Source organism: Suricata suricatta, chromosome 13 (assembly GCF_006229205.1).
Source record: "Suricata suricatta isolate VVHF042 chromosome 13, meerkat_22Aug2017_6uvM2_HiC, whole genome shotgun sequence".
Taxonomy (NCBI): domain Eukaryota; kingdom Metazoa; phylum Chordata; class Mammalia; order Carnivora; family Herpestidae; genus Suricata; species Suricata suricatta.
In genome coordinates, this window is record NC_043712.1 from 13,382,247 (window position 1) to 13,404,491 (window position 22,245).

The following is a 22,245-nucleotide window of genomic DNA, read 5'->3' on the forward strand; positions in this document are numbered from 1 at the left end:
AGCCAAGGGCAGGCAGGGAATTTGGAAGGAGGAACCAAAATGGTGTCAGGTTCTGGCCAGAGGGCTGGTTGGATAGAAGCAGAACAGGCCCTGGGCATTTGGTGACTCCAACATTGAGGGTCTCGGGGAGGTGTTTCCCAGAGGTTCCAGTGAGGATTTCTCTATGTAGATAGTCTTTTCCAGAAGTTCTGATAAAGTGAGGAGAGAGTGTAGATGTAGAGAGGACTTTGGGATAAGGGTGAAAAGCAGGGTTTTAAAGCAGGATGTGTGGTTAAAGCACCTGCTCTGGGGTCAGGAGTCCCTGCGCACTATCTGGGAGACCTTGGGCAAGTCACTCAACCAGTTTGTGCCTCAGTTTCTGATCTGTAAAATGGGGAGGATGATGCTGAACATCTGCCTCTTAGGAATCACGTGAAGATTGGAGGAGATGGATAGAAGTACTCGACACAGCACTAAAAATGCTGCTCTGATCATGTTTCACTTTTATTATTGGAACAGCTTGCACATATTCTGAGGCCCCTATGGAAGAGGTGGTACAGAGGGAGGCATAGAAGACAGAGGGGAGAGAAAAGGGACTAAGGACAGAAGGACCCAGAACCTGGATGGCAAGATAAGTGCCTGTCCATGCCAAAGGAAGGGAAAGAGAGAATTAGTAGGGATGCAGGGAAGTTTGCAGGTTTGGGGTATGTGATTAAGGGAGTGCCTTTCCAATAGTCCTTTCTCTGAAGTAGACCTCAAGGTCGTTAGCTGAGAGGCCAGGGCATGGCTGGCCCTGGTGAGGGGAGAGGTCCCAATTTATACTGCAGTGGTAGGGTGCCATGCCCTCTTTGCCAGGAGCCCCAATATCGTTCCAGGGAAGGGGGGCAGTTGAATTTTCTAGGGTCAGAGGACAACATCTGACCTGCCTTGCCCACTTATGAGGCTCAAGTAATGTTGATGGATGTGGAAACGCTATATAAGCATCATTTACCGTCTTACTTGTGTTCCCTGATCTTGAGGAGCTGGAAGGGCAGTGGCCATCACTGGAATTCAATGCCAAAGCCTTCCAAGTCGTCCACTTGGGCATGCGCACAATGCCAGGTTTCCACCCTTCACCCCATTCACTAACACACGATGAGGTCAACACTGTTATCATCCCCATTTCACAGAGGCAGAGACTGACACTCAGGGAAGTTAAAGACCACATGTCTCAGGATCCAAAGCTAGTAAATGGAAGACTTAGGATCCCAACTCCGATCTGTGAGACCCCAAAGCCCACGATTTGAAACCACTGTGGAAGGTTGCATAGGAAGATGTTTGGAAAGGAGCTGTGGAAGGATCATCTCTTCCATCCGGTGGATGCGAAAGCAGGCTGGATGTTCTGCCCTCCATCGCAGCTGTATAAGTGCAACCAAGTTGCCTCGTTTTTGTCTGTCTCACGTGCATAAGAGAACACAGGTCTTGGAGTCCCACAGACCTGCTGCTAATGCTCTATTACCAGGGGCTTGTGACTTTGGACCAGGCACCTTGTTTCTCTGGGCCTCTATGTGGCTCTTAAATCCTCAGCAGGTTGCTGTAAGGAATAGGAGGGGAGTAGACATACCAGGAGCCATAGTTCCTACACAGCCATGCATCTCTGTCCCTCTGGGGTCACTGAACCCAACTCCCTGCGATCTAGTATTTATTTCGAGCCTTGTTCTCCTCAGAGCCGGGAAGTGGTAGCGCCTGACCCAAGCGTGTAGCCACCTATGACTTCCTGAGCGGGGCATTGCAGGGGGAGGGCCCTGAGCAGTTCATGGTCCTGAGGCCTAATTTCAAAGGAGGGGAGGACCCTGTGTCATCACTGTGACTGGTGAGGAATGCCACGGGCAAGGCCAGGACATCAGAAGCCTCCCAGCTGCCTCAGGTGGCCTGGCCACAGGGTTCCAGAATCTCAGAGCCCAGGGGGGCCTTGGAAACAACCTATTACAACTCCTTTTTTTTTTTTTTTTTTTTTTTTTACAGATGAGGTTACCAAGACGCCCTGTGAGGAAGTGGCCTTTACCTGAGACCCTCAGGCCAGCACAGAGCTAATGTGCCTGGAACTTGCATTTTTGGACCAGCCTCCAGAAACCTGGGGATTTCCACCAGGGCAGTGAGCACCCCCCGCCGAGAATTGTCGGCTGCCTCAGGGTGCCAGGGAACACAAGCAAGTCACCAGCTGTGACTGTGCCCCAAAGTCCCCAGGGAGGAGGAGGAGGAAGCCCGCAGGAAGCAGCCCAAGGTACTTTGAGAGGGGAACTTAGACTGCAGTTCCTGAAAATCCGCAGCGCAGTTCTTTTTTCTCTCTGACTTTTCTTTTTCTCTCTCACTGTAAAGAATGACTGGACACTCCTCCAGCCTTCAGTCACCATCCAGGGGATTTTTTGCACCACAGAGGGTAATTCCTGCCGCATCCCTGCTGTGACTCAGCTGTGACGTTGAACCACACAAGCCAGTGAAAAGATAAAGTGTTCAGACTCCTGCTCACCAGAGAGAACTCACTTCTTCTGTCAGCACAGACTTTACAGGGCCGGTCCCCACCCCAGAGGAGCTTTGCCGGGCCCCGCCCTGGCCAGCCTGGGACCCCAGGATGGCCTCCGGCTCCTCCAGCAGCCCCCGCCCGGCCCCTGATGAGAACGAGTTTCCCTTTGGGTGGCCCCCCACCGCCTGCCCGGACCCACCAGAGCCCAGGGCCCTCTGCTGTGCCGCCTGTCTCTCTGAGAACGTGAGGTGAGGGCTCGGAGGAGCAGGGTGGGGGGTGGGAAAAAGGTGCCAGGGAAGGACCCCTGACAGGAGGAGAGGCTGAGAGGCACCGATGGCTTTAGGCAGGTGACCACCTGGCTGGGCCTCAGTTTCTACACCTTTTCCTTGAAGTCCATGGTGCTGGCCTTTCTGACTAGGGGCGGAGGGAGAAGCAGGCCCTGAAAGCTGTCAGGCCCGGCTGCAGATGGCCACCTGGGGTGAGGGGAGGAGGGCAGAGTGGGGGGAGGGCTCTGCACCCAACGGAATGCCCCCAGTGCCTGTGTGGCCTGTGCAAAGTGCCTAAAACCTCGGAGCCTCGGCTTCTTCATCTGTAAAATGCCAGCAAAGCTCTTTTCTGTCTCCCGGATTGGTACGAGGCCCAGTTAGTGTGCAAGCAAGTTCTTGTCATAGTGAGCATAAGCTCCCGTGGCGAATGACAAGTGCCATAAAATACGTCTCCTTCCGCGATCCCACCGCACCGCCTTGTACTGTGTGCTGGCGGCGCTTTTAAAGGGGATGCGGATGCCTATGTTTATACACGTCTATATTTATCTGTTTCTGTGTCATATAGTAAATTATGTATATCTGCATATGCATACAGATATGTGTGTTTGTAGAGAGTACACGTTTTACATATGTATCAAATATATATGATATACATTGTACAGGCTGTATATGATATGTAAAAATATGTGTAGGCTTGTAGTTACAATATAAATAACTCGGATTTGTAGTTACAAGATAAATAACTCAGATGCGGTGGTCATCAACATTCCATTCGAAGCAACTATTAATGCACCTACTGTGTGCTGAGTGCTGAGCACTGTTTCCCTGGATCTCCCGAGGAACTGGAAGGGTGGATACCATCATCGCCCTGTTGTACAGATGGGGATGGTGAGGCTTCCCGGGGAAGCTAGGGCAGCTTGTCCCGGGTCAGGTGCCCGGCCAACGTGCTCCCAAGCTGTCGCGCGCCAGCGTGACCTTTACTTGGGGATTTACAGCTGAAGAAGAGGGGAAAACTGAGTCAGGCAAGCTCGAGAAGCACACGTACTCTGACAAAGGGGAGGCTGTGAGGAGGGGAGAGGATGTGGCTGTGGAAAAGCCAGGCGGGGAGTAGGGGGGAGGGCGGGGAGCAAAGCTTGACTGCTTTCACTCAAGCTTATTTGGGGCGGGTGTTCATCTCAGGCTTTTGCCGTGGGTCCCTTGGCTGAACGAGTGTCAGAGGGACCCAGGCCTGAGGCCGAAGAGCTCTGCCCAGCTCCTGAATCAGTCGGCACTTGGCCAACCCACGCGACCCCGAGGCCTCATTTTCCTCCCGTGTAAGACGGGCCGGAGCGGTGGCTCTTACTGTGAGTCCTTGGGAGCTTTCTCAAAGCACATGGGTCCATGGGTCACTGTGCTCAGGGTCTGACGCTCACTCCTGGGTCAGAACCTCAGGCTGGCCATTCTCCAAGGCCCCTTCTTGTTCTGACTGACCATCCATAATTACTGAAAATAAGACACCCAAAGCCCAACAGAGGAAGTCGGGAAGAGTAGAGATAACCACACATCCACAAATCCCTTCCCTGAACCCCTGGGCTCAGATCTATTGTGGAATTCAGGACTTTTTCAGATTTTAGAAAAGGAAGTGAGTGCTTTAATAATTCTTCCAGCGGGGATGGGAGCATTATTAATACTTCTGCAGTGAAACGGAAGTGCTCACACCGAGTGGGGTAGGTAAGGGGGATGAAGCCTCCGGCTACCCCCGGTCAGGCTTGGCTGCTAACTGAGCTCACTGCCAGCCGCGGGAAGATGCCAGGTGCCCAGGACGTTTGCAGTGTGGGAGTGGTGGGTGTGGGGTTGTGGACCCGCACATATCAAGGTCTGGGCTTTTACAGCGATGAGGATGGAGGTTGGTGCCAAGAAACCATGAATGCTTCACTCTGTTCATGTGTCCCCAGGAGCGGCGAGGATCGGAGGTGCCCCAAATGCAGAGGGGAGGACCCCCAGTCTGTGAGCCCAAGAAGCCTTCTGTCTCAGGAGAAGGTACGTGGCACGGCCTGGAAACAGTACTTGTCCGCTTTTTCTTTTTGTCAAGCTTGAAGCCACAAAGTCTGTGGCTGCCAGCTGTCTGGAGTCTGAATGGCATCAGTCTGTAAGCAGTGGCAGACTGACATTCACAGTGGCAGAGGGACTTACCCAAAGATACCTCGCTGATTTGTGACGGAGTCAGGGTGAGGACACCAGTCTGGACCAGAGGTCTGCAGGCTACAGCCCACGGGCCAGATGCAGCTTGCCACCTGTTTTTCTGTGGTCCATGAGCTAAGAATGGTTTTTATAATTCAGATGGTTTTAAGAAGTCAAAAGAATGGCATTTTGTGACACCTAGAAATTTTATGAAATTCAGACTTCAGTGTCCATAAATAAAGTTTTATTAGTACGCAGCCACAGCGCACTCCTTGACGTGTGTGTGTGGGTGCTCCTGCCCTATGTCAGTCGAGGTGAGTAGTGGCAATCGAGGCTTCAAAGTGCTAAGTATTTGCTATCTGGCCCTTTATGGAGAGATTCGTCACCTCTTGAATCAGACAGTTGTTTCTGCCCCTTCTGTCCTGAGAAGTCCTTCTCGGCTTCTCTAGGAACAAGAAATAGCTTTGGACGTGTGAGGGGCCAAAGAGACATGCTCAGGTGCCACAGTTTAGAGCTCCGGCCCTGCCAGGCTCCAGGACTCTCCCAGTCCTCCCCGCAGGTCAGGGTCCCGCACACCGGCCGGATCTGGTCCGGTCCCACCAGTACCTGACAGAGTGATAAGAATACGGAAATCATAGTGGGGTTTTTATAAAACTAGAATCATTTCCATTTATAGAATCAACCTTCACTCTAGGATCATGCCCTCCCTGTACGTGTCTTTGGACAAATGAAATGACGGTGGCAGTAGATGATAGGATTTTTGATCAAGTATTTACTTGGTAAAATAAAAGAAAACAGTGGCAGTCTTTACGTCAATTTTCTGGTTTAAAAACAACAACAACAACAGAACTTGTATTGGTCCCAGGCTGTAAGAGCCGTAGCTCTAAATCCAACCTCTGGGTCCTCCATGTAGCGCCCCGACACCCACTGGGGAGTCTCAGCCGGAAGCTCCCGGGTGACCAGGGTCTCACCATTTGGCCACCCTCCCGGTCTGTAAGGTTCCTGGCTGCTTTCAGCCCAAGTTCCCTCCTTGCCCGGAAACCACGGCCCGGCGGTGCCTGGTGCCCAGGGATGTTGTCGGTTCGGTGCACGGCCAACATGATGCCCGGGCCTGCTTCTCCATCTGCCAAACGAAGAAGCCAGTTTAGCCCCTGCGAAGCCTTTCCAGGACCTGCGGGGTCCAGATTACCTCCCACCCGTGGAAGCCAGAGGCAGACAAGTCTTCACACCTTCCTCTCCCTTCCCCATTCTGGCCCCCTTCCTTCAGACAGTTGGAGGAATTTCCTGCCCCCCCACTCAGAGCTGGTTTTGAGGGGCCCCCCACCCTTTCCTCAGCAGCCCCTCCCCTGCAGGCTCTCAAGGGAATAAGAGTAAGGCCCCGATGCATTTTCCCGGAACTGTGCACTCTGCAGCGTGGTGTAAGAGCTAATTGGACAAGCTGAGGCAGGCCTCCCAGTTTGGACGTGTTAGTGAGCTAACCCCGAGACCCCAGCACCCCCCTGGCTCTGTGGGGGCCTCCCCGCTCCACCTGCCGAGAGGAGGCCATATGCCACATGCCTTCCGAGGCCCCTCCCTGCTTGAGTACTCCAGGAAGATTGTTTCCAATTCATTTTAGGTTCATCTCTTAGCAAAATCAATACACATTCATTGTACAAATCCCAGATAATATAGGTAAGAGATAGTTTGGATCTCTCCAGGGGTTTTAATTTTTCATCTTTGTGAACGTGAAGGAGGAGAGTCCAAGTGCTCTGATTAAGGGCGAGCCTGGCACCCCATAATGTTGAGTGGTCCCTTCCTTTCTCCTGTCTCCACCCCAACGAACCTGGGGGGCTCCTGGAGGCCTGCAGGCAGGTCACAGTTTGAAGCTTGCTGCCTTCCATCCAGTGAAACGACTCTACTGGTGGGATTGTAGGTACCCTGACAGGCTCCGAGATGGGAGTGGGTGCCGTCTGCATGGGAGGCAGAGGCCTCTTGGGTGCAGGCAGCGGCAGACCCCAGCCCCAGCCTGGCTTCTCCACCCCAGGTGGTCGGCTCCGCATCCCCAGCGGAAAGTCGGGGGCCAGCATGAGCCAGAAGTCTCACACCTGCACAAAGCCACACACTGGAAAGACCACAGCTCCTCTGACTCCTGCCGCCGATGGGAACTTTGGGGGAATTTTGACCAAAGCAGCTGATTAGAAGTCAACACTTCACATATGTGGTCATTCTGAAGTTTGCGCATGCAGGGAAACCTGAGAGATGGGGTGCAGGGTGGCCAAAGCCCAGCTGAGTCCAGCCCAGGGGTGCCCAGCCTTGTGATCACCTTCCATGCCATCTGCTTATCAACGTGTCCTTGTCTTCTGGCTTCATTAGATTAATATCCCTCCCAGAAATGCTCACAGCCTTGGACTGATTAGCTAACAAGACGCAGATATTAAAGGGTCACTGTTGACCTAGTTAGAGGCTGCATTCTTGCCTGGAATGACTTCCTATAGAAGTGACAGTGAAACAGGGGACAACGCAGTGGCTGGAAAATCACGTTCAATTCTGTCTGCCTGCGACACTGTGAATGTGGTGGTGTTTCACTCTCCTCCCTCAGAGACCTCTCTAGAAGGCCAAAAACGAGCGGGCACCTATGCCAGTGGCTCACAGTAAGCCAGGCTCCTTACACCATGAAACAATCACTTCTATTTGGAGCGGGGGGGGGCGGCTGGGACTCTTGCGCTGTGTTCCTCTTTGTACTGAGCTGAAGTCTGTTTCCCTTGGGGCCATGAAAGGCAAGTCAGTCAGCCCTCTGTCCCCCAAAGCAGGCTTGCAGCTGTGAGAAGACACTGACCGTGTCCCTCTGGAGTCTGTCCCCAGTCTCTATGCATTTGAGGTGACTGTTTCTCCCATTTCTCAATGTCCCTTGATGTGTGATGCCTGGAAATGAGACCCCGACCCCTTACACTTCTGAACTTGACAGTTGCATCTGTAACCTTGTTGACCCCACAACATCCTGTGTCATGGGTGGTGGTAATAGCCCTATTTTACCTAGATTTTAGGTAATATATTAAGGCTCAGTGAGAAGGTGTGCCTTAACTAAAGTCATACGACAAAGAGGGGGGACAAATATAGGCTCTGGTGGCATCTTCTCTTAGTGGATCACCCCAAGTGTTTTATGCAAGTTTAAATAACACAGTCAGCCATAAGAACTGGAATTCACCAAATGCTGTGGAAAAACAGGAATAAGCAGGACTGCTTTCTACTAGGAGACTCAGGGAGGGCTTCCTGGAGGAGGTGACTAGTTGAATAGAAAGCACCAAAGAGGAAAGTGGTTCAGGTACAGAGAAGGGCAGGAACTGGCAGGTGGACGCAGACTGACCCGACCCACCCTGTCACCGTAAAGTACCTGTCCCTCAGCTGACACCAGGGCAAGACCTGAGCCAGCCTCTGTCTGATGCAGCAGTGTAGTCAGTGCCTGGCCCGTTGCAGGCCCTGCGTTGTGTGCATTGGCTTCACAGAGGCCCTTCTTCTGCTCTGGCACTCTCTTAATGCTCACATTCTCAGAAGCCCACAGGCCCCCAAGTGGGGGGAGCCTCTGGATGCCCCCCCCACACTGACCCCATCACAAAGGGCCTGGGTAAGCAGGATGACTGGGAACACCACACGCCCCCAGACTTCTCGGATCTAGACAGAAGGACAAGTGTTCCCTCAGGGCTGGGATTTTGTTTTCTGTTTCTCTTTCCTTCTCAGAGAAAATTCCACTGCAAAGTTTATTTTTAGCAGTCTGCAGGCAGTGAGGCCACTCACACAGGGGCCGCTTGTGGTGCCAGACATATACCAGGCTTGGCCCAGGACAGATGCCCCATCCTTCCTCTGCACCCCCAGCCTGATGCCCTCTCCTGCCCCCTCGGTCCCCAGCCTTCAGATGAGGCCACCCCTTGGTGAAGGTGAGGACTCCTCGGTAGAGAGGCGGGACCCTGGTCATGGACCCCAGGCCCCTGGCCTCTACCTCACCTTTGCCCTGAACTTGCATTGTGCCCTGCGAACCACTGACCACCCCTGAGTTTCAGGTTCCCCACTTGGATGACAAGCGGAACCTCAAAGCCCCAACCACTGCCTCACGGTGCCGTGAGACCCAATGGGGCGGCGCTCACACAGGCAGCCAGAAAGCAGCAAACCCTTGTGGAGTCCCCAAACTGTGGGATGGGAGACCCCAATCCAGGCGGCCCCTCGGTGTTCAAGCCTGCTGTGACCTCAGACGAGCCGTGACTCAGTTTCCCACCTGTATGAAGAGGAGGCTGATCGGACCCTGCCTGTCTCCAGAGATCGCTGCAGGGATCCTACAAGATAACACTCAAGAGTGCTTTGTGCAGGATAAGGACAGATACGCCGAGGGTGTTCCCCACCTCCCCGAGGAAATCCAGTGGCAAAATAGCATTTTACGGCATTAGTTATTAAGAGTTCGAGATGTGATAAGTTAGTGAGAAGCACATATGTGACAACAACGGGAGAAAGAAAAAAATATGCTAAGGGCAATGCTTAATCCGTAGGAATAAAACTACAAATAATATAATACCAGCACTGCTAATAATGGCTAACGTTTGTTGAACACTATGGTAGGCAGAATGGTGTTCACAGACGTCCACACCCTGACCCCCGGAATCCAGGACTGTGTTACCTTACATGGCTGGATTCATCTGCTTAGCCCACCGTAACAGAACACCACAGGCCATGTTACCATAAACAAAAATTAATTTTCTCACAGTTCTGGAAGCAAGAGGCGGAAGACAGGGTGGTTTCACCCAAGGCCTCTCTCTCACCTTGTAAGATGCTGTCTTCTTCCAGTATCTTCATATCACCTTCCCTTGGTGTCCCAACTTTGTTGCAAAGACGGCATATCGGATATATATATTGGATTAGGGGCCATCCTAATGCCCTGATTTTAACTTCACCACCTCTCTGAAGACCTTGTCTCCAATACTGTCATGTTCTGGAGGTCAGGGCTTCAACAGATGGATTGGCAGGGGCCCAGGGTCTGGGGGAAGGTGCTCAGGGTTGGGGAGAACACAACTCCGCCCATAACAATGGCAAAAGGGACTTTGGAGATGTGATTATATCAAGGATTGAATTGAGATGGAGAGATTACCCTGGATTATCTAGATGGGTTCAGGGCCATTATGAAGGTCCTCAAAAGAGTCAGAGTCAGAGAGCTTGGAAGATGTGGTGCTGCCGACTCTGAAGGTGGAGGAAGGGAACACGAGCTGAGGGATGCCAGTGGCCTCTGGCTGGAAAAAGCGAGGGGACAGATTCCCCTCCTAGAACTTCCAGAAGGAACTCAGTCCTGCCGACACCTTGATGTTAAGGCTTCTGATCTCCAGAACAGTTAAGAGAATAAATTTGTGTTGTTTTAAGCCATTGAGTTTTTGGCATTTTGTTACAGCAGCAATAAGTAACTAAGACCAGCCAAATATTATCTCATGTGATCCTCACAACTCCCTGGAGGCAGTCGGGGGCGGGCGTACTCTTCTTATCCCCATTTTGCAGATGAGGAACCTGAGGCAGGGAGAGGTTAATGACCCGCCCAGGCTGAGCAGCTAGTATGGGAGGCGACTGAAATGGGCTTTGCATCACTACAGGCTGACTCCAAAGCCCACTCGGCCATGCGGCGCTCCAAGCGGCGAGTGACTGAGCGGTGGTGGGACTGTGGGCAGCCTCCCTCATCCACCTGCCTGTCGTCTGTCAACCATCAGAGGCTGATCCCAGCCCACACGCATCCACGCATCCTCATACATCCGGAAGGTGCTTTCCCTGCACACACCCGCAAGGCTCAGGGACCAAAAGAACACGCGCCCTTCCACCTGCAGGGGACATCTGGAATTCCACCCTTAGTTTTGTCACTTTGGCTTCTTTATCCCTTCTATGACTTGCTTCAAACGTAGGGCGCAAGAGCTTACCCTGGTCCATTCACCCAGGAATCAGGTCCACATCGAGCCTCAGGCCCTCCTTTGTCCCCAAGTGTTGAAAGCTACCTGCTGGGAGAGGCCCTGTCACCACATGCCCCAGAAAGCCAGCGCGGTCTCTGCCAAAGCTGCCCTCTGCCCCCGCCCCAGGGAAACATCTGTGTTCCATTCCTTCTTGGGAACAAGTTGTGCTAGAAGCCCGGGGCAGGGGGAGCAGGGGAGGGGGCCTCTTAGCTGAGCTGTGCTCTGTGCTCCAAACCAACTGTACTCATTAAACCCACTGCTCTTGTTTATTTTACTTTTAAAGAATAATAACTAGCATGGCCTTGTATTTGCTCAGCCTAAAAGACCTCTCCTTTCCCCCCACTTTTATCCAAATCTCCCTTCATTCTGCCGCATAACATTATTCTTCTTAAAAAACAACAAAAAACTCTTGGGAAAATCAAGATATGATGTATACGCAATAAAAGCCACTCAAGTGTATAGTTTGACGAATGCTGAGAAATATATAGTCGTGTGACCATTACAGCGGAGACGGTAGATGTTTCCACACCTGACAGCCTTCCTTGTGCCTCCCCCACATCCCCACCCAGCCCGTCAGTCTCCCCAGCTGCAGCCCCCGGCAGCTGCTGAATCCACTTTCTGTCGCTAGAGTTTATTTTTTCTAGAATCTCCTAAGGATGGAATCATGCATAGTATTTAATGTTTGACTTCTTGTAGTGTTTGACTTCTTTCACTTACCGTAATGCTTTTGAGTTTCTTCTGTGTCGTTGCACATATTAGTTTGGTCCATCTGATGGCTAGAGAGAGTTCCAGTGTGTGGATACACCACACTTTGTGTGTCCATTCACCACTTGATGGATTTTTGAATTGCTTCCAGTTTGGGGCCATTATGGATAAAGGTGCTCTGACCATTCACATACTTACAGGGACCTGTGTTTTAGGTTCTCTTGGGCAAATTCCTAGGAATGCAGTGTGGGGTTGTACAATAACTTTATAAGCATGGTTTCTAAGAAAGTTGCTTTTTGGGACACCTGAGGGACTCTGTTGGTTAAGCATCTGACTTCGGCTCAGGTCATGATCTTATGTCTTGAGTTCGAGCTCTGCACCTGGGTCTGTGCTCACAGTATGGAGTCTGCTTCAGATTCTGTGCTTCCCTCTCTCTCTCTGCTCCTCCCCCACTCACACTCTGTCTCTCTCTCTCTCAAAAACAAACAATAAAAAATTAAAAAAAAAAAAGTTGCTTTTTAAGTGTGATTTAACTTTATGATATACTTACAAGTTTTCCAAAGCTAGGTGTGCCATTTTGCACTCCCAAGTTCCTCCAGATCCTCACCAAAATCTGATATTGTCATTTTGGCCGTCTAGTGAGTAGGTCGTGGCCCTTCACTGTGGTGTTCCATTATAATTCACATTTCTGGGATGATTCGTGATATTGAGCATCTTTTCATAGGTTTGTCAGCTCCTTTTGTGACTTTTCATTATTTTGTTCATTTTATTAGGTTGTTTGTCTTAGTTACTGAATTTGTAAGAATTCTCTATATATTCTGGATAAAAGCCCTTTCTAGATAATATGTTTTGGAAAAAATTTCCTGCCAACCTCCCATGGGTTTTTTTTTTAATGTTTATTTTTGAAAGTGGGGGTGAGGGTCAGAGAGAGACACACACAGAATCCAAAGCAGGCTCCAGGCTCTGAGCTGTCAGCACAGAGCCCAACGCAGGGCTCCAACCCATGAACCGTGAGATCATGATCTGGGCCAAAGTCAGAGGCTTCACTGACTGAGCCCCCCAGGTGCCCCCTCACATGGATTTATTTTTGATGAGAGATGGTGATACTGTGTGGGAAGGACTCTGTGGCTCTGCTGCTCCCTAGCTGTTCCTTCCTGGGCAAACTCCTTCCCTTCTGTAAGCCTCAGTTTCTTCATCAGTAAAATGGGAACAAAAAAATCCATTCTGCCTTCCTCACAGTGTTGTTAGGGATCCCGGGCAGAATTGTGACCATGAAAGCATTTTGCAAACTCCTCACACTGATAAGTAGGTTAAGGGTATTGTCAAGTTGCTGTTGAATACTGAATCCTGTCTGTGTCCCTCCCCTCAGGGCACACGTTATCTGTACTGGACAGCAGTGCAGGGCAGGGCAGACATGTCTCAGTCGGTCCAGGATGGACTGCCAAAGAGGGGTGCATTTGGGAGCAGAGCCCCCCCCACCCCGGGGCTTCAGGAGGAGGGAGAGGCTCAGTCATGCAGCCCAGCATGTTCCCACTGTCTGGACCACTGCCCTCCATGCTGGCAACACAGTCCTCCAGACCAGTGGGGCCAACCACAGAGCAAATGATGACTGTAGGGCTGGGTGGAACATGCCCCAGCAGGAGGAGTAGCAGCGCTGCCCAGGATCGCGGCAGAGGCCGTGGTCCTGTTTTGAAGGACAGTCTTGGAAGGGCTGGTCCTCGAAGGGTGGCAGAGAGTCAGCCAGGCAGAAGGAACAGCAGGTGCGATTCACGGGAGCCAGCCCAGCTCATGGCCTGGCAGACCCCAGTGCTTTGCCGAGAGCTGCAGTGGTGGCCACTGGGACCCACGTGACATCTAATGACATGGGTATTGTTTCCAGGATCACCCCAAGGTGGCTGAGGCTGAAGTTGGGTGCCCCTTTGCTGGTGTTGGCTGCTCCTACAAGGTAAGCATCTGGGTGTGACAAAGGAGACCTGCCCACGTCAGCCCCTCCCAGATTTTCCCACAACATCACACTAGTCTTCTGGATGTCCCTTACATTAATGACTTCCCTGAGCAACAAATCCCACGAGTAAATCATCCCCGTACTCAGGGAAGTTCTTCTTAATGTCTCACCTCGGCCCCGTACCATCACTGAAGAATGCTCCCCCACCCCCGTGCCTCTCTCCATGGTCCTGAATGATCACCGCATTCAAGGGCAGGGCACAATTGTGGCTCTAGAGGCTGGGAGGCTCATGGCTCTGCCTGAGCATGTCTGCTACCAGGATCCTCATTCAAATCCCTCTTTCGAGGCACAAAGTATCTTCCCTTGTGCTGGGTGAATGGATCTGACTTTCTGTGGCAGTGTTGGGTGGCAGGACTCTCCCCTGGTCCCTGGGTCTCCTCAACCTTCTTGGTTTCCACTGACCAGCCCCCATCTCTTAACAGGGGAGCCCAAAACTCATGCAGGAGCACGAGGTCTCCTCCCAGACCACTCACCTAAACCTGCTGTTGGCTTTCATGAAACAGTGGAAGGCCCAGCTGGGCTCCGGCCTGGGCTCTGGGCCCTTGGCCCTGGAGCGGAATCTGTCAGACCTGCAGCTCCAGGCAGCCGTGGAGGTGGCTGGGGACCTGGAAGTTGACTGCTACCGGGCACCCTGCTCTGACAGCCAGGAGGAGCTGACCCTGCAGCACTTAATGAAAGAGAAGCTCCTGGCTGAGCTAGAGGAGAAGTTGCGTGTGTTCGAGAACATTGTCGCTGTCCTCAACAAGGAGGTGGAGGCCTCCCACCTGGCATTAGCAGCCTCCATCCACCAGAGCCAGCTGGACCGTGAGCACATCCTGAGCCTGGAGCAAAGGGTGAGCGGGGGTGGGGGGGCGCAGGCTTACCTTCAAGGCTGGCTCACGGGGTCCCATCTTGTCTCCAGAACAGTGGACCAGCCGCCTTCCTTCTAAGCACTCTCCCTGCACAGAGCAATCAGTCCTGCCCATCAGAAATCTCTCTCCTGTGTTCCAAGACCCTCTAGAAGAGCGCTGAGCCTCAAACTATAGCCCAGGTCAAACTCCCCCATCCAGTGTGCCTCATTCCCTTTGCCTGAACTTCTTCTGTGATAGGATAGTCCCTTCCCAAGCATTTCATTTCACCGGTAGATGTTTTTCACTATGAGAAAGTTCTTCCTTATACTAAACTAAAAGCAGCCTCTCTGTGTCTCCCCTGCATTGTTCCTGGCCTCACACTTCAGGGCCCAGAAAACAAATCTGCCTTCTAATCCCCGTGAAAGCCCTTCAGATACAGTGTTTCCTTCTTGAAGCTAAAGACTCCCGGTGTGTCGATACCTTCATCAGGGGACATTGCTTCATGCTATCCTCATATACTCTATCTCAATCTCTAGAGAATTCCCCCTCGCACACAGGGATGGTCTCAGACCAACTCCAGATAATTCACCTATCTGATAGTTCTTGGTTGAGCAGGACTATGCCCTCCTTGGTTCCAGAGCTTATACTTCTCTTGATACAACCAGTCACCGTGCTGGGTTTTGTTTTTTGTTGTTGTTGGGTTTTGGTTTGGGGAGGGGGGGGTTCTGTGTGTGATGGGGTGGGTTTTTTGTTCTAGCAACACTCTATCACTGTCTCAAGTTTGAGTTAAGCTTGGATTTTAGTTCCAGCTCCACCATTAACCTGCTGGGTAGGTCTGAGTAAGTCATTTCTCCTCTCAGGATTTCAGCTTTCCCATGAGTAAAATTAGGGATTCTATTCCTTTAAGGAGGCTCACCTCCATTCCTCCCTTCCCTACCTGAGTACACCCAAGAATAAATCTGTATTTTTTCAAACATCAGCCAGGGAACCCACCAGAAAACCAAGACACTGGGTTCAAGTGACCGAGTAAAACCTGTCTTTCTGTAACTCTTGCCCCAGTTAGAAGGGGGGCTCCCTGCGCGCATGTTTTCAGTTCCTCAGTCACGTTCCTGGCTCTGCCCTCACGTGCCGGGGGCTTTGCAAGGCCGGACACGGTGAGAAGATGAGCATGGGCCCAGCCTCCATTAGGAGGAACCATCTGTCTGGTAGGAAGGGCGGAAAGGCGTATCTTATAAAACTGCTGGGAGGGCTCTGGAGAACACAGGTGAGAGACCCGCTGAGCGAGGGCAGTCGTTAGAGGCTTCCAGAAGAAGGGCCATGCAATCAGATTCCTGATGCATAAATAGAGGTGGCCAGCGGAGAAGAAAGGCAAAGGAATTCCAGCACCAACAGAGACAGACACGGCAGGCAGGCATGGTCAGGAAGGCGTGTTCCGAACAGATCTGTCCCCTCCCCATCCCCATACTGTGTTCCGGTGTCCCTGGCTGAACGGCCTTCCCCCACAGGTGATGGAGTTGCAGCAGACCCTGGCCCAGAAAGACCAGGCCCTGGGCAAGCTGGAGCAGAGCCTCCGCCTCATGGAGGAGGCCTCCTTCGATGGCACCTTCCTCTGGAAGATCACCAATGTCACCAGGCGCTGCCATGAGTCAGCCTGTGGCCGGACCATCAGCCTTTTCTCTCCAGGTACCAGCTCCCCGGGGGCCTTGCACAGACCAGCAGGGAGGGGCAGACTCTCCTGGACCCAGGAAGCAAGCAGGGACAGCAGCCGACTCTGTGACTGCCGTGCCGTGACCACACCGAGACCGTGGAGGGGGGCAGGCTCCCCGCCCAGGCACAAGGAGCGTGGGCTCTCTGACCCCGGGCACACCCTCTGCCTCCCTGAGATCAGTTGCATTCTGCAAATAGGAATAAGATTGTCACCTACTTCGTGTGGATGTGGGGTGTGAGAGAGTGCTTGAGCCAGAGCTCGGGGACGTGCGAAGGGCGCAGAGGATGCCTTGCGCGGGCACATGCCCCAGGACCCTGCCGTCAGAGAGCCAGGGGCCTAAATTAAGGCCAGTGGAGAGTTAGGTAAAGCATGCTTTTGTAGGTTGTGGGTAGCAGTGAGTGAGTGCTTTGTAAATCTGGAAGCTCCTCATTCATTTCTGGGGCCCCTGGGCCGGTCTAGTTACTCAGTAGATATTTCTCTTGATTACCTGGTGTCCATTTCTGTAATGATGTGTATAGTTGTGCATAAAATTCTCAGACTTATGTGCTTTTCCTCACACCTAACACATGTGCATCTAAGTAAGGGCGTGGATCATTAGGAGGGTTTTGGCAAGTTACAGCCTTATTATGGATTTAAAAATTTTTTAAATGTTTATTTACTTTTGAGAGAGAGACAGAAACAGAGCATGAGCAGGGGAGGGGCAGAGAAAGAGGGAGACACAGAATCAGAAGCAGGCTCCAGGCTCTGAGCTGTCAGCACAGAGCCCCACACGGGGCTCGAACTCAGGAACCATGAGATCATGACCTGAGCAGAAGTCGGACTCTTAACAGACCGAGCCACCCTGGTGCCCCTCTGCCAATTAAAATCCTAACAGACTGTCACATTTGCCCCAGCTTCATAGCTTTCCTGTTCATCAGCTCCTCTGATGCATCCACGACTAACAGGGCTGGGAGAAAGAGAGACATTGGCCTTTGCCCCATAGCGCAGAGCAGGCTGGCTCCCAAAGCCGGGCCCCTTTCCTCAGGAGCAGCCCCTTTCATGGGGTGGTGTCATCTCTTCCACATAGGCCTTTTTTCCTCACTTCTTTCCAAAGAGGGGGAAAAAACGCAAGCAGCTGGCTTCCTGTGTTACCAAAATGTAAGGGGACAGAGGAGTCGGTCCATCCCTCCTCCACCTCTTTCTACCTGCCTCCCCCATCCTCCATCAGCCCCTCCCAAAGGGGCCCTCGTGGTGACAGCCACTGGCGCCCACGCTTGGATGGCCCTTTCAGCTGCCCACAGAGAGAGCCCACAGGCCCCTCGCGTAATCACCCGGGGATGATGAATCACCCCTTGGGGGCCTTCGCCAGGGTGGCAGGCAGAGCTGTGAGCTGCCCTGGTCTCCCCCAGCCTCCAGGAGACCCCTACCACTTGGCTAAGGCAGCAGAAAGAGGTCGGTACTGTGAGGTAGGACTCCTGGCCCCTAGTTTGGACTCTGCCCCAGGCACAGACGTGGCACATCCCCTTGCTGGGCTTGGTTTCCCCAATGCAGAACGCAGGTTGGTTAAAAGTGTGGTCTGAGGACCAACAGCATCACCATCCTCCTTCAGAGACGCACATTCTCAGTCCCCGCCCAGCACTCCAGGCCCGGCCGTCGGTGATTCTGACGGCCAGTTGACCACCCCTGAGCTAGGTGATCTCCAAGAGCCTGGTCCTCCTTGATGCCCTAGGAATGGAGAAGAGTGCCGGCTTCCGGTGCCGGATTGCTTCGTTGTGAGCCACTGACCTTGGCCATGCCTGGCCGCAGGTCCCAGGTTCCTCATCTGCAGGTGCGGTGCCCTCCAGCTCCCTCTGTGCTGACTCTGGCTTCCACATTTCAGCTTTCTACACTGCCAAGTACGGCTACAAGCTCTGCCTGCGGCTCTACCTGAATGGGGACGGGACGGGGAAGAGGACCCACCTGTCCCTCTTCATCGTGATCATGAGAGGGGAGTACGATGCTCTGCTGCCCTGGCCTTTTCGGAACAAGGTACGGGAGGGGTGGGGGGGGTGGGGGAGCCTGCATCCTGGTCCTCTCTCTCTCTCTGCGTTTCCTTTTCACCTGCTATAAAACAAGAGCTGAGTTCACATCTAGTATCCGTGCCTATCATGAGTCCAGGGACTAAAATGCTTAGAAGAGCTCCCCAGGAAGGCACGCAGAAATGAAATTCACATGGTGGGTGAGTAAGGAGAACTTCCTGGAGGAGGTGCTGGGGGGGGCTGGCCTGAAGCGGCAGCATTTTCAGAAAACAGGGGAAGGAGGCAGATCCCGCTGTGTACCTCTTAGAATGGCCACAAGCCAAAAGACTGACAACACCAAATGTTGGCAAGGACTCCGAACAGCCAGAACTCTCATTCGCCGCTGGCAGGAACGCAAAATGGGGTACGGCCACTTTGGAAGACAGCCTGGCAGTTACTTACAAAACTAAACATACTCTTGCCATATGATCCAGAAAACCACACTCCTTGGTATTTGCCCAGATGAGTTGAAAGCTTTTGTTTTCGTGCACAGATGTTCATAGCAGCTTTGGTCATAATTGCCAAAACTTGGAAGTAGCCAAAATGTCCTTCAGTAGGTACGTGGATAATATTATCCTTGCTAGAAGGACAAGAGGCTTCAGGCCACGGACGGACACAGAGGAGCCTTAAATGCAAATCACTGAGTGGAAGAAACCGGTCGGTAAGGACTTATCTACAGACTGCGTGATTCCAGTGTATGACATTCTGGAAAAGGCAAAACTCTGGAGACGGTGAAAATATCCATAGTTTGCCAGGGGTGGGGGCGAGGGAGGGATGAAGAGGCAGAGCACAGATCTTTTTAGGGCAGTGAAACTATTCTGTGCACTGTCATTCAGGATCCACGTCATGGTAGGTTTGTGTGAACCCAGAGGAGGCGCGGACGGCACCGGGGTGAACCCGGAGGTCAGCTGTGGCCTCTGAGTGATTGGGATGTGTCGGTATAGGGTCGTCAGCAAATGTACCACTCCGGTGGTGGGTGCTGACTGGGTAGGGGGAGGCTGGAGGGAGCAGAGGGTATGTGGGAAATCTTTACATTTTCCACTCGCTTTTGCTATGCAAACTGCTCTAAAAATAATAAAGCCTACTAAAAATATTTAGAAGGAGGCTAGGAGAGGGGAGGTCGGGGGAGGCTAGGCATTCCCTGCAGGTGAACAGCAATGGGGAGGCTGACGGGTAAGGAAGGGGTGGGGTCGACACCACCAACCTCAGCGAGGGCGGACTGAGCCGAGGGAAACCAGGTGGGGCAGGGGTGGGGACGCCACAGCCATCTGGATATGACTCAGTCAGCAGGGCGGTGGTTCCCATCACTGTCAGGGAGAGTTTTAAAATACTGACGGCCGGGTCTCATTGCTGCAGATGGCGAGCCGAGCATCAGGGTTTTTCAAGCTTTCCCAGGGCATTCTAGAGCACAGCCAGCGGCACCTGGGGGACTCGGTCGGGACGTGTCCCACTCTTGCTTTTGGGGCAGGTCATGGTCTCACAGTTCGTGAGTTCCAGCCCCACACCGGGCTCCACGCTGACATCAAGGAGCCTGCTTGGGATTCTTCCCCCCCCCCCCAAATAAATAAATCAACATTTTATTTATTTATTTATTTTTAATGTTTTATTTATTTTTGAGAGCGAGAGAGAGAGAGAGAGAGACAGTGTAAGCAAGGGAGGGGCAGAGAGAGGGAGACACAGAATCTGAAGACAGGCTCCAGGCTCTGGGCTGTCAGCACAGAGCCCAACGCGGGGCTCAAACCCACGAACCGTGAGATCATGACCTGAGCCGAGGTCAGCCACTTAACCAACTGAGCCACTCAGGCGCCCCTAAATCAACATTTTAAAATAAATAAAGCTCAGCCCAATTTGAGAACCACTGTGGTAGGCAATGGGCGTTTCCGTGACATGTGCAGGAGAAGGCGGGGGGCTGTCACACTTTGATCATCAGCTTCTCAGGGTCCACATATCTGTGCGTCCCAGAAACTCCATTCACGTTTGAGGGCATTGACTTACAGCTCCCTGCAGAAGGCTAGTGTGTTCTTGCCCCCCAGACTTGCCCCGTAAGTTCCAGTTGTAGCTGATGGATCAACTTCCGAGCAGGAAGGGGCGCTAGAGGTCACGGAGTCCGGCCTCCTTGTCAGCGCTTGTTCCCACCTTTAGCACCCAGACCACCAACCAAAATTGACCGTAGCTCTGAATTCCGCCCCCTTCCTCTTGGATAGGACCTCTGATCCCCACTCACTGGGCAACCCTTGAAGACTTCTCAGAAACCGGAGGCTTCCATTCCCCAGGTCTTGCCACACACCAGATGTGGTACTCACGTTGTTTCTTTAACTCCTACTCAGCCTGAGCTCAGGGGCAGAGGGGCTGTGCAGGGCTCCCAGGGCCTGACCTCCCACCTGCCCCCTGCCGTGCAGGTTACCTTCATGCTGCTCGACCAGAACAACCGCGAGCACGCCATCGACGCCTTCCGGCCCGACCTGAGCTCCGCGTCCTTCCAGCGGCCCCAGAGTGAGACCAACGTGGCCAGTGGCTGTCCGCTCTTCTTCCCCCTCAGCAGGCTGCAGTCGCCCAGGCACGCCTACGTGAAGGATGACACCATGTTCCTCAAGTGCATCGTGGAGACGAGCACCTAGGGGGGCAGGGCTGTCCCAGCCACACCGACTCCTGAGCGAGGACCCCTGGGGAGTTAGTACGATGACTGAGGTCCTGCCCTTGGTGCCCAAGACCCCAGGACACAACGTTGGGCAGGGCTGGCAAGATCTGAGCGGGACTGACAGACTGACCATGGCTGGCCATCAGCTTAGGCGGCGGGGCCTTGGGCTGCGGCCACAAGTGCGGCAGGATCATTGTTGCCCTCTGCACTGACCACGCAACCCTGGAGGCCTGGGAGCCACTCCAGCCCCGAAGGTTGAGGCGGACTGTGAGCAAGGGAGGGAGGGACTAGGGCCCAGGTCTGCAGTGTGGAGGGTGGGCGTAGGTGAGCTCTCCAGACAGGAAGATCTCAGCCCTGGGCAGGGAAGCCGTCAAGTTGGGGCTTGGATTGAAGACCTTCACGTTTCTTCCAGTCCAGAACATCTCCAGTTCTGGGCCTCTCGCCCAGAAGAGGCCTAGGATTTGCAGGGGGTTCTGGAAACATCTAGGAGCCTCATGCCTGCCTGGCTCCTGACCCTTCTTCAATACTCCAGGTGGGCCCAGCTGGCAGCTCCGGTCCCTGCCACGTGGGGGCCACGCAGGCCCTGCGTCCAGCGCCCATGCCCACAGGAGCCCCTTCACCTCCTCGGGGTGCAAACAGGTGGCTCAGCTCCCAGGAGCAGCGAGCAGAAATGTGGAGAAGGAGGGGCCATGGACGCTCTGCTCTCCTTCCCTTGGTGGCCTTGCCACCTTTGCACTTCCCTGCATCTCACATCACCTCACTAAGCAAAGTATTTCCTTCTTTCAGTTGACTGATCGGGGCCTCCGAGCCACTGAGCAGAGGTTGTCCTTTTAAATATGTATAAAACAAGACAAAGAGATTTTTGTACATTTCTGTTGAGGCTTTCCAGAAGTGCATGGCTGTGGGAGTTGGTTTTAGCTTCACTGAGTTGGAAGCCACATGGGTGAAAATTCTAAGGCCCCAGTGCCATGGCCAGGGTGCCAGGGTCGCAGAAAACACTAGCTTTGTACGCTGCGGAGTCCTGGTCCGATAAAAGCAGAAGCAAGGATCCCCAACAACCATGGAGGGCCCTGCCGGACGACAGACTCTGTGATGAGGGTTGGCGTGTGTCGCTTCAGGAACCTTGCATAAAACCCCATAAGGAAGTGTGGTTCTCTCCTCAGTTTTATGGAGGAGGAAACCCAAGCTCTGAGGGGTAAAAAATCACTCACTCAAGGTCACCCAAGGGCCAGAAACCAGAACTTAGACACAGATCAGTCTATGCCAGATCCAAACCCTACAGTCCAGTGACTTGATTATGTAATGTTGTGGAAATGGCACAGCAGGGCGAGATCCAGTTTTAATTCTGTGCAGACCACAAACTGATTTTTTAAATAGCCGTAACAAAATGACGACAGCTTATTTATTGAGCACCTACTTTACTTGGCTTTACTTGCAAGGACCGTGCTTAATATTGATAACTGGCCT

At 52.9% G+C, this 22,245-nt stretch overlaps 1 protein-coding gene across 6 annotated transcripts; it reads left to right on the forward strand.

The window, feature by feature from the left end:
• The first annotated feature begins 1,990 nt into the window (after positions 1 to 1,990).
• TRAF1 (TNF receptor associated factor 1) lies at positions 1,991 to 21,645 on the forward strand. Of its 6 annotated transcripts, XR_003901699.1 has the most exons (10): positions 1,991 to 2,242; positions 2,338 to 2,730; positions 4,683 to 4,767; positions 13,441 to 13,506; positions 13,989 to 14,399; positions 15,902 to 16,079; positions 17,963 to 18,111; positions 18,698 to 18,801; positions 20,345 to 20,435; positions 20,540 to 20,631. XR_003901699.1 is itself a non-coding variant. In XM_029919408.1 (8 exons), the coding sequence occupies exons 2-8, from the start codon at positions 2,591 to 2,593 to the stop codon at positions 20,756 to 20,758; spliced, it is 1,248 nt and encodes a 415-aa protein (XP_029775268.1). In that variant the 5' UTR covers positions 1,993 to 2,242; positions 2,338 to 2,590; the 3' UTR covers positions 20,759 to 21,645. The 6 variants fall into 6 exon arrangements, 2 of the variants coding, with proteins under 2 accessions (XP_029775268.1, XP_029775269.1); XR_003901700.1 differs by lacking the exon at positions 18,698 to 18,801; XR_003901701.1 differs by lacking the exon at positions 20,345 to 20,435 and having other exon boundaries at positions 18,695 to 18,801; positions 20,540 to 20,628.
• Positions 21,646 to 22,245: the final 600 nt, after the last annotated feature.

Excerpts from the sequence above, each read along its gene's own strand:
- TRAF1 (XM_029919408.1), top strand. The coding sequence starts at position 2,591 with ATGGCCTCCGGCTCCTCCAGCAGCCCCCGCCCGGCCCCTGATGAGAAC. Across the intron at positions 4,768-13,440 it reads GCCTTCTGTCTCAGGAGAAG|GATCACCCCAAGGTGGCTGA; the intron begins GTACGTGGCACG and ends TATTGTTTCCAG. Across the intron at positions 14,400-15,901 it reads TCCTGAGCCTGGAGCAAAGG|GTGATGGAGTTGCAGCAGAC; the intron begins GTGAGCGGGGGT and ends CTTCCCCCACAG.